Raw genomic sequence first — 20,205 nt, forward strand, 5'->3', positions numbered from 1 at the left:
ATACCCTTATAGTGTAGTGAAGGCTGGGGGAGAGGAAGAAGTGGGGAGGAGGGGATTATTGGGGGGAAAAAAGACATTTGTAATGCTTTCACCAATAAAGATAAATTTAAAAATAAATAAATAAACAAGAGCATTTCCATACTTCTGCACCAAATAGAAAAAACAATTATTTCAAAACATACTATACCTAGAACTGTGGCTGTCCCAAGATGAGATTGTTAGAATATTTTTTCTTCTCCACTCTCCCATGCTCATATATGCTCTACAGAATTCAACAACTTCCATATTTCTCCCTCCCCATCTCAGTTTTTAAAAGACAGTTTAGTGCTTTTGGTTAGAAACTAACCTTAAAGTTTTCTCTTATAGTATCTCGTCTATATCAAGTTCTTATTTTATACTTATATTTCATATTCCCAGTAGTTCTATCATAACTCATTTACATCTAACCATATAAATTACAGGATTATTTGCTTGTCATTATTTCCTCTCTTCATTTCCCTCTATTTTGAAAAGTCTCTTCTCTGATTGATTTGTTTGGTTAAACACCTTAGATTTTTCTCAAATGTGATATCCTCGCATGTCCCCATATCTTTCTTTCCTCTTGCCAATAAATGTTCAATTATTATTTCTCCTTTATTTGTTTTTTTATCCTCCTCCTGGGACTCCTAATATTTGCATGTGATGTTTCCAAGGTGTCTCTTTTTTTTCTTCAGGGTGTTTTTGCCCTGAGATATCTCTTACACTTGAACTTATAAGCTAGTTTATTCAGGTGTTAACAGCGACCATTCAATTCTTCAACTACTATACTATTATTTTAATTCAAAACACAATCCCTGTGTAGTTCCAAAAATCACTTTTCATGCTATAATTCAAACTCTTAAGTGGTTAGTTGTATTTATTTAATCAAGGTATTTTCTGTTTCCTTTAGCAGTTTTGTCTCACTGAAAGCTGTACTTCTGGGTGCATTGTTTCTTCTTTCTGTGTCTGGACATTAGCTGCACTGCACTTTTCTTTTTTGTCTCCTAATTGCTCTATTCACACTTAGATAATTTAAATGGTGGCAACCTTGTCAGCAGTAGCAAATACAGCTGTCTCTGCCCCATGAGTAGGTGATGTATCAGATGTATCAGATGTATCAGTAACTGAATCCATCTGGAGGCCTAAATAAGTCTCCCTGGTCCCCTCACTATCCCAGCCTCAAGGGTGGAAAATACTTATCTGACCTATTGCATCATCCTGTTATGTCCTCAGAACTCCATAAGTCAAGCTCTCTCCAGGAAACTCTCTGAGTTAAGTATTTATTTTCTCTCCAGTGTTGGCCCCATGCTGTCCTCTGGCCCAGAAGGGAACAACATCCTTCAAAAGTTCATTTACTTCTCTTATAGAATCAATGCCTTGTTCACTTCTTCCTGCCCCCCTGCCACCTCAACACCTACTCCACTCAGGGGTTTGTTGCTGCTCGGAAAGGAAGGACAGCAAGGACGTGACTTCTAATAGCCGACTTTCCAGAAACGCCTCTACCTTCAAATATGTGGAAAATATTCCAATTGCCATCTGTATGTTTCAAGAAATGTAATGAAGAATATAAAGATGCTTCCAAAGGGAATCCAAAATTATCATTCATTCAATAAATATCTGAGTAGCCACCATATGCAGGGCACTGTCCCAGGAGCAGAAACACCACTATTGATCCCAAAGGAGTTTACTTGGAATGGAGTCATACTAACTTACAGGTTTAAGTTCTGTTGTCAATGTAATACAAGTTCCATTAAATTTTTTAAAAGTAAAATGAAAAACTGGCTCCCACTATGTATTTTCTTTATCATTAAACACACATTTCTGGCATAAGATTGCCATTTAGACATACGATGAAAGAAGTTAAGGTTTTCACAAGCATTATTATTAAATATATGGAAAAACGTATAAAGAACATTGTCCTGATATGCCAAGGTTGCAGGTTCAATCTCCAGTCCGGGCACATAATACAAAAAGCAACCAATGAATGCATAAATTAGTGGAATCACAAATCAATGTCTCTCTCTCTATCTCTCTGTCTCTCCCTCTCCTGCCATTCCTCCCTCTCTCTCTCTAAAATCAATAAGTAAAATTTTTTTTTTTTTAAAGAACAATAGCCCTGGCCAGTTTGGCTCAGCAGTTAGAGCATTGGCCTGCAGTCCGGAGAGACCTGGGTTCGGTTCCCATTAAGGGCATGTACCTCGGTTGCAGTTTGTCCCCGGCCCTGGTTGGGTCATGCGGGTGGCAGCCACTCGATGTGTCCCTTTTACATCGATGTTTCTCTCTCTCTCTCCTTCTCTCTCCCTCCCACTCTATCTGAACAAAAAATGGAAAAATGTCCTCAGGTGAGGATAAATAAATAAATAAATAAATAAGAACAATAAATGAGAATTTAAACAAATTTTTTGAAGTATATACCTGTTTTAGGCCATAATGCATTGACTGCAATTTCACCTTTAAATTCTTCTGCCATTCCAAGCACACACATAGACATACCATATTTAGCAATGGTATAAGCTGAAAGAACAACAACAAAAAAGTATTTAATTAAGAAATAAATTAATCTGTGAATAGAAATAATCAATTTCTTTCCATTACTATTTCCTTTCTGATACATTTTTAAAGAATTATTTAATAATATATATAAAACAATTTTTTAAATGTACTCTCTTTAAGAAAAGAGTTTTTATGGAGATAGCTGAACAGGGATGAGTTACTTTATATATTTCTATCCTAAAATGTTATTAAAAGAATAAAATAAGCTTTCATTTTCCTTATTTCTTAGTCTGTTTTATTTTTCTTTTTAAAGAAAGAAAGTGATCACAAGGAAACTACCACTAGTAAAACAACAACAACAACTAAAAGTTGTAAACTTGTTTAACCTTGTCAATGAAAATAAAATATCTTTCAGTTTTGCTCTGTGCAATAAGGACTAAGTCTCTGATACAACTATTTTAAAGGAGTCACTTATACATAAATTGTATTATTTAACATATTCACCTTAAATCATTAGTTCTGTGAAAGGTACAGTATTTCATGAATAGTTTTTAACCAACTTTACTGAAGAATAAGTTACATTCAATAAAACATACCCACTGGAACTTGAGGGAGCTTTCTGGGATGATGGAAATGCATATCTTGATTTGGGTGTTGGTTATACAGTTGTATACATTTGTCAAAACTCATCAGACTGAACCATTAAGATCTGTGCATTTTACTGAATGTGAATCATACCTCAATTCTATAATTACAGACAAGAGATTAAGAATCTACTTTCCAAAATGCTACCGATTCTGCACAGAAAATGTAGTGCTGAATGCTATATATAAACTGTGATTACATAATAGATACACTGATTTAATACAACACAAATGAACAAACCATCCCCTCATCTTACCACCTACCACAGTGTTGTTTGAACCACAGTGGATTTAGGTTCAGTGGTGGGCTGAGATTGAGGATATGAGCAACTTTACTCTTTTTCAAATAAGGAATACATGCTTTAGACCTGAAAGCAAAAGAAAACGCAAGTCAAATTAATAGCTTTCTGACAACACCCCACTTTTTAAAGTTATATATATATAACTTTATATATATGTATATATATTTAAATATTTTTCTTTATTGATTTTAGAGATAGAGGAAGGGAGAGGGAGAGGGCAATAGAAACATCGATGAAAGAGAACATCGATCGGCTGCCTCCTGCATGCCCCACACTGGGGATCGGCCCACAGCCTGGGCATGTGCCCTGACCGGGAATTGAACCTACGACTTCTTGGTGCACGGGATGACGCTCAATCCACTGAATCACACCAGCTAGGCTAAAGTAATACTTTAAACTACTTCTACAGCCCTGGCTGGTTTGGCTCAGCGGTTACAGCATCGACCTGCGGTCAGAGAGACCCAGGTTCGGTTCCCGCTAAGGGCATGTACCTCGGTTGCAGTTTGTCCCCGGCCCTGGTTGGTCTTGTGGGTGGCGGCCACTCGATGTGTACCCTTCACGTCGATGTTTCTCTCTCTCTCTCTCTCTCTCTCTTCCTCTCTCTCCCTCCCACTCTGTCTGAACAAAAAATAGAAAAATGTCCTTGGTGAGGATTAAAAAAATAAATAAATAAAAATAAAAAATAAATAAACTACTTCTACAGAGCAACTGAATTTGTTCAATAATCTGTAGAGTATATTTGTTTGTTTTTACTATTCTAGAATGAATATAGGAAAAGCAACTAATTTTCATCCTTGAAATACTGTTTATTGGCCTGAAAACATAATCTGCTTGATGATAATCATAAAATCCTTGGCACATTAGCCTTAAATCCAACTAAGGTTATCCTCAAGTATATCTTTCCAAATTCTCCCTCCCCAACACACACACACACACACACATACACACTTTTCAGTAACAGGTAATGTAATTGTCGGCCAGCACAGCTTGTACTATGGCCAAAGAATATGGGTATTCAAGTCAGACAGACATAGGTTCAAATCTTCCTTCTGCCCCTTCCTTGTGTGATTCTGGGAAAAATATAGAGCATTCTACTTCTCAGCTTTCTCACTAGTAAATGTAGGTAATACCTGCTACCATCTAGGATTGACCAAGGAATAAAATGAGATGATATATATGAGACATTTAAAACAGTACATATGTTAAACGTTAGATAAACAACTGCTATTATTAGTATTATATAGGCTGACTTATTTCATCTTAGAAGATGTGCTATTCTTACTTTGCTGGAATTGTAATTTAATAACATAATTCCCAATACATTCCCAAATTTAATTTGCACCAATATGCAATGCAATATGCCTTTGGGAGCAATATTTAGTTCTCTGTTTTTTTAATATTGTTTATAAAGGTAGGCAATTTATTTTACAGGAGGCTCAGGTCCAATATTCTAAATTTTTTCATTATTAAGCTATAACATGTTAAATATTGTAGCTTAATAATTTTATACCTTTTAGTTTTATTTCACATTCAATAACTTCTAGGACTTGAACTTGTCCATTCTTCTTTCAAGTTGGTTTTCTTTTTTTGCATTTATCATCAGATAGAGCGGGAGGGAGAGAGGAAGAGAGAGAGAGAAACATCGATGTGAAAGAGACACATCGAGTGGTCGCCACCCACACAACCCCTATGAGGGCCAGGGACAAACTGCAACCGAGGTACGTGCTCTTAGTGGGAACCAAACCTGGGACTCTCTGGTCCACGGGCCGACGCACCAACCACTGAGCCAAACCAGCCAGGGCTCGAGTCAGTTTTCTTTTTACCAAATGTACAATATTCTTGTAACCATCAGCAATATCTCTTCAAGTTTATAAACCAAATACAAGTAGTACCACTAAAGGGTTTTTATATAATTCCTTTTCAAAGGTGCTTCACTTTTATGGGGGTGAGGTAGGGAGGGGCAAACGGTATTAATGCCATATAAAGGATAGTCATTAAAACAGTGAAGTCCACCTCAAAACAGCAATAGGAAACAAACAAAATCTATTCCAGACAATAAGACCATATTTCACATTTAAAGGAAAGAGCTCATTTCATTTACATTAGAAACACAAGCTTTGCCCTGGCCGGTTTGGCTCAGTAGTTAGACTGCTGGCCCATGGACCAGAGTCACCGGTTTGATTCCAGCCAAGGGCATGTACCTTGGTTGTGGTTCGGCAACAAATTGATGTGTCTCTCTCACATTAATGTTTATCTCTCTCTCTCTCCCTCCCTCCCACTCTATCTGAAGATAAATGGAAAAATATCCTCGGGTGAGGATTAAAAAAAGAGAGAGAGAGAAACACAAGTTTCTCCTCTGATCTATTAGATAAAATCTTTCCACCCACATTTTTCCCACGGGCCCTCACCATTACCAATCCTAAATCAGGTGCCTTTTTCTATAGCAAAATGCCCTATCTTATACATTATATTGAAATCTCTTAGTACCATGCTTAGATACTAATACCTTCGGCTTAATAAAATAGTTAAGTTTATTGAAAGCTTATTGTAAGCTCAAAGGCCTATAGGGCACTGGGTCAATGAATAAAGTGAGCTAGGTAGAGGAAAATCAACTGTTCAAAAATACAAACTTTATTACTGAACCTCTATATGCATTTAACATGATACAAACATATCATACTGGAGATTATATATTTAACTAAGACAAATTAAAATTAAGGGCCTGCCTTTTACCACACCTCTGCCTTCCAACCCAGTTTCTTTAACCCACTAAAACACAAGTCACAGGCCCTAAGGCTCTGGATGACAGGGATCAGGAAACTGGTCCAGATCCTTGCTGAAACCTCCAAATAAGTCAGTTCGTTGGGCCTTAGCCCCACTTTCTCCCTGAGTATGCTTCTCAAGCTTCCCTGAGAAAACGCTCTATAATTATCTTACGTGAATAAATGAGTGTCACTAATAAAATAAAAAATGAAAATGGAAATATTTCATTATGAATTTCTCTTTTATATCTTAGACCTTTCATATAAGGCCAACAACCTGATACCTTTTCTTTGGCCCAAAGGCTAATGTCAAGTCTTTCATTTGGCATTGCAATAAGCCTTTAATTGGTAACAATATTTAGTTTTATTTTTTTTAAATAGCTGTTAATAAGTGTGGGAACTTTCAACAGTGAATAGAATCTTTGCTTTAGAAAAAGGGTTTCTGCTTTAGGCCATCTATTCCCGAGGCATTTGTAGATCTGCTTTTCCAGCATACTAATTGTTTTCAGTACCTTAGAGCCCCATGGCTTATATATTCCATCTGTAGTGATTCAATGACACAAATAGTATTCACTGAGAAAGGCAACTGAACAAGGTTAGTGCCTTCTAGTCTGAAATCAGGGCTTTTTTGTTTTGTTTTAAACTGAACCTTCAAATCTACAACTACAGGAATGTAGTTTAGGCCATCATTTTCTTTCTTAGAAAATGACCTCAGTAGGAACAACTACAGAGAGTGAGAGAGAACTCAATTCAGCAAATGTATTTATGTGATGTGGTTAGGATAGCCAGTTGGTTTCTCTGAAATAGACATCAGTAATGACTTAATTGCTTTTCCATTCCATTGACTGACAGAAAGATATGTCTTTGGATGCAACTCAGTTTCAAGACTGGCATCAAGGAATATCATGCTTCCTGCTGCATTTGATTTTGCTCTCGAACCTCCTAAAGCAAAAGTACACTCTCTTCTGCCCCTGAGGAACCCGGGTGGAAACAGGAGAGAGGAAGGGAGAGAGAGAGGGAAAGATCAATATGAGAGTGAAACATGGATCGGCTACGTCCTGCACGCCCCTCCTGGGGTTGGAGTGCGCCACCAGGGCATGCGTCCTGACCAGGAATCGAACCAGCAACCCTTTGGTGCATGGGAGGATACCCAACCAACAGAGCCACACTCTTGGCAACATTTTAAGCATTTAATTATCCTTTTTAATATACCCAGGCTGTGACCTGATGACCAAAATAAAATTAATTTGGAAAAAAGAAAATGACCTCAGTATATAGATAAAGGTACAGACCGCTCTTGCCAAATGGGTCTTCAAAGGACATAATTTCGCAAGGAATGAACAATGAGAATCATACATTTGTGTTTATATAACTCATAATGTCAACTAAAAAGCTAAGTCTTTGACGCATTCTTTGGGAACTAAACTTGTAAATTCTCTCTTGAGAGGCAAAGAGAGTAAATTTCTTCAACAATACACTGGCCATACGATCTTGTCATACAGAAGATGATGTTTGTATTCAACATGACTAAAGCAGTGAATGTGTTTCAAACCATGGAGGTATATTTAGTACTTAGAATTCATAACATAGTCCATTTTTTACCTTTTGTTTTTTAAGAGAGGGTGGAAGAAAGGGAAAGAGAGAGAGAGAGAGAGAGAGAGAGAGAGAGAGAGAGAAACACAGATGTAAGAGACACACATCGATTGGTTGCCTCCCGCAAGACTGGGGCCAGAATCAAACCTGCAACCCAGGTACGTGCCCTTGACCAGAACTGAACCAGTGACCCTTCGGTCCAAAGGCCCATGCTCTAACTGCTGAGCCAAACCAGCCAGGGCCATTTTTCACTTTTCAGAAAGACACTTTTTATATCTTTGTATCTTGTAAACAATACAATGAACAAAACTAATTTCTGCACCTCTGTGAAACATTCTACATCTTAAGTTTTTAATAAGTATAAAGTTGACACTGACCATTACAGCAGCACTGCCTAGCTACAATTATTAATTTTGACAAATCTACATTAAACTTCCTAAGATATTTCTCAATACTTAACAAGCCATTTCCTGATGTTCATGTCACAAGTACCCAGGCTAAACTATTTTTAAATCATATCAAAATTCTCCTGACACTAAATAAATATAACTAGGTGAGGGGAATATTTCTATCTGTGGTATCATCTACAATAGAAACTGGCACATATGACTTAACTTTTACATACATCATGCCCTTCTAGCCTTAATTCAATACAATAAGCAATAGTATTTGTGGTAAGGTTTATAGTTTTAAACAATTGTTCAAATGAGTGTTCACATTCAATCAAAATTCTTCCACAAAGTTACCAGCTGTAAAAAATTATGACGGTCAGATCATTTTTTCATGCAACACATAACTGCATCACACAGCAGCATTGCTTATTTTATTTGAAAATAAACACAAACCCTATTGAAATGTTAGTCCTTCTTCTAGTCCATTAAGTTTGTCATCACAATCTTTTCTATATGCTTGCCACTGTTCTTACTGTGGTTGGATTCATCCTGGTTTCCATTCAATAGAGATATACCTTACATATTGAATTTATAGAAATATGACCTATCCACAACGTAGGCTCTCATTTTCCTTGAGCACGTGGCCCTCTTGGCATATATCACATTTTCATACATCAAACATAGAAATGGGTATGAAAAATATTATACTTTCCTCTTTATTATAAGAAAAACAACTGTGCAAACACAATAATAAATGGTAATCTTTTAGCCTGTCCTCAGCATCCAGAAGACAATAGAGCTCATGCTCCATCTAACAAGCAGTTGATACTCTGCTACTCAGCTACAGCAGCTATTGCCATGTGGGAATGCTGTTTTTGTACGTGGCTAGATTTTCCAATGTTTTAAGAAAAGCCAAAAATCTGGATTTTTGTGTAAATCTCCTGCTTTTTAAAATGTGGACAACTAATGAAATTTTGAATGTAGATAACTATAAAAACAAATTTTTTAACATTGCCAGGGCCACGTTTTGCAGACCCAATAAAACTCACCTAAGGGCAAAGTTCTGGACTAACAACAAATTTTACCTTTAACTCTTATGACCAATCCTAGGACATACTTAATCATCCCCACTTTACAAATAAGGAAATAGAATCTATAAAGAGGTTTAGTTACTTGCACAAGGTCATCAGATAGCAAGTCAGGAAGAGTGGGGACAGGATATGAACCCTCCTCAGAGTCTGACTCCAAAGCCCAAGGTCTTAACCATCTGTTCGGTGTATACTTTTAAGAGATACAAGTAAGGCAGACAAGCAAGTTCTGTGCAGATCTATCCTTATGTCCACATGAAAAATGGTAACACCTGAGGGGAAATAAACAGATAAATGGACAAATAAAAACGATGAACTGTCTGACCAATCCAGAACAGATCAGGACCACACTTACTTTCATTCTATATTCTGAATTTCCCCTGATGCTGCCCAAGATAGCATTAGCCTTTTGTTGGTTACATTAAAATGTAATTTATAGTGAGCTTCCTGTTATTTATATAATTAAAACTCAAGTGTTTTTCAAAGAAAGGAGAGACTATTGCTGACTTGAGTAATAAGAAGACTTGGTAAACATATACTTATTCATGCAAATATTTGAAAATGTTTGAGCTATACTTAAGTATTTATTAAATTCACAGAGAAAAGGAGCTCTGAATAAAATTATTTAATATACTATCTACTAACTTGGAGCACTTTTAGGCCTTCATAAGGATTGATTAGATTTTATTTATTTTTTAATTTTTATTTATTTATTTTTTATCCTCACCCGAGGACATTTTTCCATTTTTTGTTCAGACAGAGCGGGAGGGGGAGAGAGGGAGAGAGAGAGAGAGAGAGAAACATCGACGTGAAAGGGACACATCGAGTGGCCGCCACCCACACGACCAACCAGGGCCGGGACAAACTACAACCGAGGTACGTGCCCTTAGTGGAAACCGAACCCGGGTCTCTCTGTACTGCAGGCCAACGCTCCAACCGCTGAGCCAAACCAGCCAGGGCTATTTTTTAATTTTTTAAAAATATGTTTTAATAGATGTTTTTAGAGAGAGGTAGAAACATCGATATGAGAGAGAAACATCAATCGGCACCTCCTGCACACCTCCCACCAGGGATTGAGCCTGCAACCCAGGCATGTGCTCTGACCAGGAATTAAACCAGGACCTCAGTTCATGGGATAATAGTCAACCCACTGAGCCACAACATTGGGGCAGGATTGACTGGATTTTAAATTGTATTGCTAATCTGGCTCAAATCTGTTTACTACTAGTCCTCTGAGAAAACATTACCACATTTTCCCCGACAACTCTGTAACTTACGTAAGGTAGGTGCCTCTGGTGTTGACATTCATCATCAAATCCACCCTCTTCGTAGGTGTTTCCATTGTGTTGGTCAAGCTAATAGCACTGGCATTATTCACTAAGATATCAATTCCTGTTTTCAAATAAACAACTTCCTATTAATGTAATTTAAACTTTATAACAAAAATAAAAACATTTACTTTGTATAGTTGAGCCCTAAATTGGTTCATAAATACTTTTTTTAGATAAAATAACTGACCAATATACCAACGTAAGACTAAGCAGCTGTGTCAAAACACCCAAATGATGTTCACTGGCACAATGGAGACAGCCAATCACCAGAGCTCCATATGAAACTACAAGAGTCCTTAGTCCTTAGTGGTTTGTAGCTTCCATTGTCATCTGTTCTCTTACCTCCTTGTCATCCCTCCTTGTCTCCAAGAACTTTAGGTTAATTTCCTTAAAGTTTCCCCTACTCTCTAGCATCTTTCCAAGGCCTGCTCTCCTACCAAGAACACAGGTCTCCCTCCCTTCTAAGGCCCTTACTGAAATGAAAGACCTCTTTTCTGGTCTTAGGAACTGGGAAAAGAGAAAAGACCCAGAGTTTCCATTCCAGGCAAATCATCAAAGTAGATCAAGTGTGTTGTCATAACTCATTCATAAAATAAAATTAATCTAGAATAATAATTATTGCTGTACCTTGTATTCACCCCCCGCCCCCATATGTAACATGTGGTTATATTAACTGAAGAGAGGCAAGAGAATGGGATATGGGAAACTAGTTTTAGTTAGATGTATGCTATTGTTGAGGTGCTAACCTTATATTGGATGATAAATTTGTTATATTATTCAAAATAATTCTTACCAAATCAAAATAAAAACTCATCAGATGTTTAAAGCTTCATTTCTATATAAGCAATACTCATTTCTGGTTATACTCCAAAGACTCAAAAATTTTTTTAAATTAAAGTTATAGTTACACCTGTATTTTATTTATATGCAGTAATTAATTCAGAATTAAGGCACTACCTCCAAATTTCTCAACTGCCTTCTCCACCGCATTACTGATTTGCTGTTCGTCTCTCACATCAACAATACATGGCAAGGCCTTTCCTCCAGCGGCTTCAACTATGAAGGATAAATAAACAAAAAGAGCATTCAAGCACATAAATATTAAACCTTTCATTCTGATATGAAAGTCAAAAGAAATAAGTACACTATTTTCAGAAAACCAATATAAATAGTTATATCTCATAACTAACTAGTGACTCCATCCCTACAGGATAGATGGACTAACCCAGATCCAACTTCAGACTAGGTAGTCCAGTTCCATTAAAAAACAGAGGAATTTTAAAATTCTATTAAAAAACTAAAAAAGAGGGTAATTTTTAAAAACTCTTATGAAAACTGTCAAAAAATATAAAAAAACAGTATAATAAACTACCACAAATCTATCACCTATTTTAAATTATTGTTAATGGTTAGCCAGTTCAATTTATCTAATTCCAATCCGCTTGTTTTTTGCTGATGTATTTTAAAACAAATCCCAGACATCATTTCACTCATCAATATTTCATACGTATTCCCCTAACATAACCACAGTGCTATTAACATAACTAACAAAACCAGCAACCTCAACTGAAGCTGAATTTTTAGCTCTCCCTCCTGGCACTGTGCCTGCACAATGCCTTGAATATAAGCAACTAGATAATTACTGTGAACTGAAAGTCTTAAAATAATGATTTGCGCCCTGCCGGTGGGGCTCAGTGGTTGAGAGTCGACCCATGCACCAAGAGGTCACCAGTTCGATTCCTGGTCAGGGCACATGCCCAGGTTGTAGGCCCAATCCCCAGTGGCAGGCATGCAGGAGGCAGCCAATCAGTGTTCTCTCTCTTCCTCTCCCTTCCTCTCTCTCTAAAATCAATAAAAAACATTTTTTTTTTGTTAATAAATAAATAAATAAAAATAATGACTTGCAAATGGTACAGAGAATAAGTTAACAGAGAGAGCCTTTTCAAAGTTCACATCATCCACCTCTCAAATTTTCTCCTTTCTACTTTCACTCCCCCATTCTCTGCTCAGATCCAAGAACTGCCCTCGTAAGACATGATTACAAGATTTTTTTCCCTCACCCGAGGATATTTTTCCATGGGTTGTTTTTTTTTAGATAGAGTGGAAGGGAGGATGGGAAAGAGAGAGAGAGAAACATCGAAGTCAGAGAGACACTTCTACTGGCTGCCTCCCTCAGGACCCGAGCTGGGGATCAAACCCACAACTGAGGTACGAGCCCTTGACCTGCAATCAAACCTGCAACTCTTTGGTCCTCAGGCCAACACTCTATTTGCTGAGCTAAACCAGCCAGGACATGAGACATTAATTTTTATTTTTAATATTTTTTTTCTTTATTGATTTTAGAGAGAGAGGAAGGGAGAGGGAGAGAGAGATGGAAACATCAATCGGCCACCTCCTGCATGCCCCCACTGGGGATTTGACCCACAACCTGGGCATGTGCCCTGACTGGGAATCGATGTACCTCTTGGTACATGGGTCGATGCTCAACCACTAAGCCACACCAGCCAGGCTGAGATGATTTTTAATGGGAGTCTCTCATATCACTAAAAAGTGCTGGGGGAGAAAGACAGTTTCTGATCACTCTAAGGTGATCAGAAATACTTTAAACAGATACAATTATTTTTAGGGTAGCTTTCCAATAGCTTTAATTTAACTTTCCAGCAAATTCTCTATGTATTCAAACCACAGTGAGGACATCTCATGAAAAACATTGTCATACTCACTTTCTTCAGCAGCAGTATAGATTGTGCCTGGAAGTTTGGGGTGTACTTGTGTAGTCTTCGCAGCAATGACAATATTTGCTCCATCCTTTGCTGCTTTCAATGCAATAGCTTTGCCAATGCCACGGCTTGCACCTGTGATAAAAACTGTACATCCTGCCAGTTTCCTACAACAGAACAAATGTGACCTTATTAGAAACCTAAATGTTTTACTTACTTACTAGTATAAGGAACATAGGCATATTTCTGCTGTATGTTTTCTCCTCTGGGAAACTTTCTCTAAACCCTTCTCCCTCCCCATCTGATTAGCTAATAACTACTGTACTCCCACTGAACAATATTTTATAAATTATTTATTACAGCTACAGCTGGCCAGTCTTTCAGTGATTTGGCAAATAAAATCTGCTTAAATGAAAAGTAAATCTCAAAGAGAAACAAGGAGTTAATGAACTACATAAACATGTATTCTTTTTTAAAAATGTTTTTATTGATTTTTTGAGAGAGAGGAAGGGAGAGATAGAAACATCAATGTAAGAGAGAAGCATTGATCAGCTGCCTCCTGTACATGCCCTACTGGGGACTGAGCCCCCAACCCAGGCATGTGCCCTGACCAGGAATCGAACTGGGACTTCTCAGTCTGTGGGACGATGTTCAATCCACTGAGCCACACTAGCCAGGCAAAACATGTATTCTTTCCCATAGAAGTGTTAACAAAGCTTATATTTGAGTGGTGGGGTTATTTATAAATAAGTATTATCATATTCTTTATATTCTTTGGGGTTTTTCATATTTTCTACAAAGAATACATGCCACTTAAAAGAAATTATCTAGCCCTGGCTGGTTTAGCTCAGCGGTACAGCGTCAGCCCACAGACCAATGAGTCGGGGGTTCAATTCTAGCCAAGGGCATGTACCTTGGTTGCAGTTTGTCCCCGGCCCTGGACAGGGTCTTGTGGGAGACAACCAGTCAATCTGTCCCTTTCACGTAGATGTTTCTATCTCTCTCCCTTTCTCTCCCTCCCATTCAATCTGAAGATAAACAGAAAAATATACTTGGGTGAGGATTATAAAGAGAAATTATCTAAATGCAAATAATTGTTCAATGGATGCCTGTCATTGTTCATAATAGCCAGGGTAGAAACAATGTAAATGTCCAACAACTGATGAATAAATAAATAAAATGTGGTATATTCATACAGTGAAATATATTCAGCAATAAAAATAAATGCAGTACTGATCCATGTTGCAACATGGAAGAACCTTCACCAATTTAGGGATGTTTTCTGTCATTATTTATTCAAACAGGTTCTCTATTCCTTTCTCTGATTCTTCTTTTTCTGGTACCCCTGTGATGCAAATGTTGTTACGTTTTGTGTTGTTCCAAAGCTCCCTTAAACTCTCCTCCTGCTTTTAATTTTTTTCCCCATTTGCTGCTCTATTTGGGTGTTTTTTTCTACCTTGTCTTCTAACTTGCTGATTCAGTCTTAAGCTTCTTCTAATCTACTATTGAGTCCTTGTAAAGTATTTTTCATAATGCTGTGTCATTCTTTATTTCCTCTTGATTTTTATTCATAGCTTCTACCTCTTTTTTTAATCTGATGTAGTTCTCACTGAGCCCTTCATAATTCTTATTAAGTTGCTTGTAGTTCTCACTACATTGTTTGAGGACCCTTAAAATCATTGCTTTGAATTCTTTATCTGACAAATTGCTTTCTTTCATTTCAAGTAGTTTCTTTTCTGGTGATTCCTCCTTTTCTTCCATTTGGGTGTTGTTTCTTTGTCTCACCATTTTACCAGTCTGGTAGTTCTAGGCCCGGTGAGGGATGTTGGAATGTGTAGGCAGGTCGGTGTGTATCAAATAAGGCTCCTGTGCCTTCCAGACTGTTTTGGTGTGTGGCACCTCCTGCCTGCTGTGGGTCTGGAGGCTTGACAGTTGGTGGCTGGTATTAGTCTGTCATGTTAGGCGCTCTGTCTGACTTATTTTACTTAACACAATACTGCCTAGGCCCAGCCATGTTGTCACAAATGCTAAGATTTCATTATTTTTGTGGCTGAGTAATATTCCATTGTGTATATCACATCTTCCTTATCCATTCATCTATTGATGGACACCAAGGGTGTTTCCATATCTTAGCTACTGTAAATAATGCTGCAATGAACACAGAGATGCATATATCTTTTTAAATTAGTGTTTTCATTTTCTTCAGATATATACCCAGAAATGGAATTGCTGGGTCGTATCGTAATTCTATTTTCAATTTCTTTAGGAATCTCCATACTGTTTTCTATAGTGACTGCACCAATTTAAAACCCCACCAACGGTACACAAGGGTTCTCTTTTCATTACATCCTCACCAAAACTTGTCATTTGTTGCCTTTTGAATAACAGGCATTCTGACAGGTGTGAGGTGATAGTTCATTGTGGTTTTGATTTGCATTTCCATTTGTATGTCTTCTTTAGAGAAATGTCGATTCGGTCCTCCGCCCATTTTTTAATCTTTTTTTTTGTTCGTTGAGTTGTATGAGTTCTTATTTATTTATTTATTTATTTAATCATCCTCACCCTAGGACATCTTTCCATTTTTTTTGCCCAGACAGAGTGGGAGGGAGAGAGAGGAAGAGAGAGAGAGAGAGAGAGAGAGAGAGAGAGAGAGAGAAACATCAACGTGAAAGGGACACATTGAGTGGCCGCCACCCACACGACCAATCAGGGCCGGGGACAAACTGCAACGGAGGTACGTGCCCTTAGGTCTCTCTGGACTGAAGAACGACACTCTAACTGCTGAGCCAAACCAGCCAGGGCAAGTTGTATGAGTTCTTTATATATTTTGGATATTAACCCCTTATCAAGTATATCATTGCAAATATCTTCTCCCATTTGGTAGGTTGCCTTTTTGTTTTGTTAATGGTTTCAAATAAAAAAAAAAAAATGAGACTACATCAAATTAAAATGTGTTTACACAGAAAAGTAACAACTACTTTAAATATGTTTTTATTGACTTTTTAGAGAGAGAGGAAAGGAGATAGAAACATTGATGTGAGAGAGAAACCTTAGTTGGCTGCCTCCTGTAACCCCCTACTGGGGATCAATCCTGCAACCCGGCCATGTGTCCTGACCAGGAATTGAACCTGGACCTCTCAGTCCATGAGAAGATGCTCAATCCACTGAGCCATACTGGGTGGGCACAGTTACTTTAAATATTACTCATTCCCTACTTTGTTTGTTTTAATTCCTCACCTGAGGATATTTTTCTATTTATCATTAGATAGGGTGGGAGGGAGGGGGGGGAGAGAGAGAGAGAAACATTGATGTGATAGAGACACACTGACTGGTCGCCTCCCGCATGATCTGACCAGGGCCGGGGACGAACCACAACCAAGATACTGCCCTTGACTGGAATAAAACCCGCAACTCATTGGTCCATGGGCTAACACACCAACCACTCAGCCAAATCAGCCAGGGCCCTCCTTTTTTTTCTTTTTTCCTAATATCTACAAATCTACATCTAATCGAGGGGCCAAATCTGACCGTCCATCTGTTTGTGTATAGTCCTAGAGCTAATAATGGTTAATACAGATGAACATTTATGATCAATTTGATGCTAGGGAACACTAATTTGAACCCCAGTTAAGTGAAACATGACCTCTCTGTTATGGATTGAAATTGTATCTATCAAAAGAATATATTAAAGCCCTAACCTCCAGGTGTACTTATTATACATGCAGATATAATTAGTATGATTGAGGTCATACCGAAGTAGGGTGGTCCCTCAGTCCAATATGACTTGTGTCTTCTTAAGTGGAGGGAAAACTATGTGAAGACAGACACAGGAAGAATATCATGTGATGACAAATGCAGAGATTGGGGCGATGAACTTGCAAACTAAGAATGCCAAGGGGAGAGCTGTTTTTAAGGAGATAGTGGCAGGCAGGACAAGAGTGAGGATGAATATGTCAGAGTGTGAGAAAGAGTGTGAGTGGATGTGAATGTGGACAAGCAATCCTGAGCTGTGCAGAAACATGAAGCAGAGGGTTCCTGTGCTGTGGACGGGTAAGTGGCTTGTCAGGACACTTCTCCCTGCACAGCCAGGAGGCCCTGCCATTTTGGAAGATCCCTAGTCTTCTCTGGGAGGAGGCAGTAGGGAGCAGCTAGGGCCAAGCGACCTGAGTCCCTTGCACCATCGAACCAGTGGACCGCACTGTGTCAATGTGGACCAGTGCACAGCAGCGGTGCTATGGAGGTGCCTGCTACAGTAGCTGCAACCAGCCGGGAGCCGAGCACCATCCCCGAAGCAGCAACCTGATCAGAGCCCAGCACCTTCCCCCACAACAGCAGTGACTGGGAGGGAGTGGAGCCCCACCCTCACCAGCAGCTGAGGCTCAGGAGCTGAGACACACCCCCAGCGGCAGAGGCTCTGGAGCGGACATCCATCCCCAGGCAGCAGCAGCACAGATCAGCAGCTGAGACCCATCCCCATTGGCATCAACAGAAGCTGATTAGGAGCAGTGCCCCAGCTCAAGCAGCAACAAGACACTGGAAGCCCAGACCTTCCCGACAACTGCCTCAGCGGATATGGAGTGGAGCCCCTCCCCCAGCAGCAGCAATGTCCCAGGAGCTGAGCAGCCTCAGTCACCAACAGCAGCAGAGGACTGGGAGCTGAGAGCACCCCCTGGCAACAGCAGCAGCAGTAGTAGTGCAAACGAGGAGATGACACCCACCCCCAACATTGACTGATCAAGAGCTGAGCCCTACCAGGCAGAAGCACACCCCAGCAGCACACCAGCATGACCCATGCACCCCAAAAGGGCACCAGCAGGACCCACGCTTACCAGTAGTGCACCAGGAGGACCCATGCACCCCAGCAGCACATTAACTGGACCCATGCACCCCAAGAGTGCCTAACATGACAGACCAAAACCAGCCACCAACTGTAAAGCCTCCAGACCCACAGCAGGCAGGAGGTGCCACACACCAAAACAGTCTGGAAGGCACAGGAGCCTTATTTGATACACACCGACCTGCCTACACATTCCAACATCCCTCACCGGGCCTAGAACTACCAGACTGGTAAAATGGTGAGACAAAGAAACAACACCCAAATGGAAGAAAAGGAGGAATCACCAGAAAAGAAACTACTTGAAATGAAAGAAAGCAATTTGTCAGATAAAGAATTCAAAGCAATGATTTTAAGGGTCCTCAAACAATGTAGTGAGAACTACAAGCAACTTAATAAGAATTATGAAGGGCTCAGTGAGAACTACATCAGATTAAAAAAAGAGGTAGAAGCTATGAATAAAAATCAAGAGGAAATAAAGAATGACACAGCATTATGAAAAATACTTTACAAGGACTCAATAGTAGATTAGAAGAAGCTTAAGACTGAATCAGCAAGTTAGAAGACAAGGTAGAAAAAAACACCCAAATAGAGCAGCAAATGGGGAAAAAAATTAAAAGCAGGAGGAGAGTTTAAGGGAGCTTTGGAACAACACAAAACGTAACAACATTTGCATCACAGGGGTACCAGAAAAAGAAGAATCAGAGAAAGGAATAGAGAACCTGTTTGAATAAATAATGACAGAAAACATCCCTAAATTGGTGAAGGAAAAAGTTATACAAGTCCAGGAAACACAGAGAGTCCCAAGCAAGATGAACCCAAAGGACCCACAGCTAGACACATCATAAGTAAAATGGCAAACATTAAAGACAAAGAAAGAATCTTAAAGGAAGCCCGAGAGAGACAGAAAGTTACCTGCAAGGTAACTCCCATTAGACTGTCAGCTGGTTTCTCAATAGAAACACTGCAGGCCAGAAGGGAGTGCCATGAAGTATACAAATTAATGAAAGGCATGGGTCTGAATCCAAGACTATTCTATCCAGCAAGGCTATTATTCAAAATTGAAGGTGAAATAAAGAGCTTCACAGACAAAAGAAGCTAAAGGAATTTACCACCACCAAACCAGCACTGCAAGAAATGCTAAAGGGACTGTAGTAATAAGAGAAACAGAGAAAGAACAAAGGCATAAAATAAAAATGGCAACTAATAAGTATCCATCAATAATAACCTTAAATGTAAAAGGCTTAAATACTCCAATCAAAAGACAGGGTAGCTGAGTGGATAAAAAACACGACTCATATATATGCTGTCTACAAGAGGCTCATGTCACAACAAAAGACTCACATAAAATGAAAGTGAAGGGATGAAAAAAAATTCCCAAGCAAACAGAAATGAAAAAAAAAAAGCTGGTGTAGCAATACAGATATCTGATTAGACTTCAAAAACGAGGGTCATAATAAGGGACAAAGAAGGTCACTGCATAATATTAAATAGATCAAACCAATGAGAAGATATAACCCTGGTAAACATATATGCACCAATTACAGGAGCACCAAAATATATTTTAAAAATTCTGGTGGACTTAAAGGGAGAGATCAATAGCAATACAATCATAGTGGATGACTTTCACACCCCACTGACACCACTGGATAGATCTTCTAGACAAAAAATTAACAAGGACACAGAGTCCTTAAATGATGAACTAGATCAGTTGGACTTAATTGATATTTACAGAACATTTCACCCCAAAGCTGCAGAATATACATTCTTTTCAAGTGCACACAGGACATTCTCGAAGACAGACCACATGTTAGGACACAAACTATGTCTCTACAAATTCAAAAAGATTGAAATTATATCAAACATCTTCTCAGATCACAATGGCATGTAACTAGAAATCAATTACAATAAAAACACATAAAAATATTCAAACACATGGAGGCTAAATAGCATGTTATTAATCAATGAATGGGTTACTAAGGAGATCAAGGAAGACATTAAAAACTTCCTGGAAAGTAACGAAAATGA

At 38.6% G+C, this 20,205-nt stretch overlaps 2 protein-coding genes across 3 annotated transcripts in view; both read right to left on the minus strand.

Annotated features, from left to right (window-relative positions):
* KIAA1958 (KIAA1958 ortholog) overlaps window positions 1-20,205 on the minus strand; it is a 232,443-nt gene that overhangs the window by 180,372 nt on the left and 31,866 nt on the right. The gene's annotated exons all lie outside the window — the stretch shown is intronic.
* Window positions 1-20,205, minus strand: part of HSDL2 (hydroxysteroid dehydrogenase like 2) — a 73,904-nt gene that overhangs the window by 45,335 nt on the left and 8,364 nt on the right. The window contains exons 2-6 of the mRNA XM_036261813.1: window positions 13,347-13,510; window positions 11,581-11,679; window positions 10,570-10,684; window positions 3,420-3,523; window positions 2,434-2,532 (exon numbers count right to left, since the gene is read on the minus strand). Coding sequence (XP_036117706.1) covers window positions 2,434-2,532; window positions 3,420-3,523; window positions 10,570-10,684; window positions 11,581-11,679; window positions 13,347-13,510 — 581 coding nt within the window. The remainder of the gene's footprint in view (window positions 1-2,433; window positions 2,533-3,419; window positions 3,524-10,569; window positions 10,685-11,580; window positions 11,680-13,346; window positions 13,511-20,205) is intronic.

This window comes from Molossus molossus, unplaced genomic scaffold (genome assembly GCF_014108415.1).
Source record: "Molossus molossus isolate mMolMol1 unplaced genomic scaffold, mMolMol1.p scaffold_m16_p_14, whole genome shotgun sequence".
Taxonomy (NCBI): domain Eukaryota; kingdom Metazoa; phylum Chordata; class Mammalia; order Chiroptera; family Molossidae; genus Molossus; species Molossus molossus.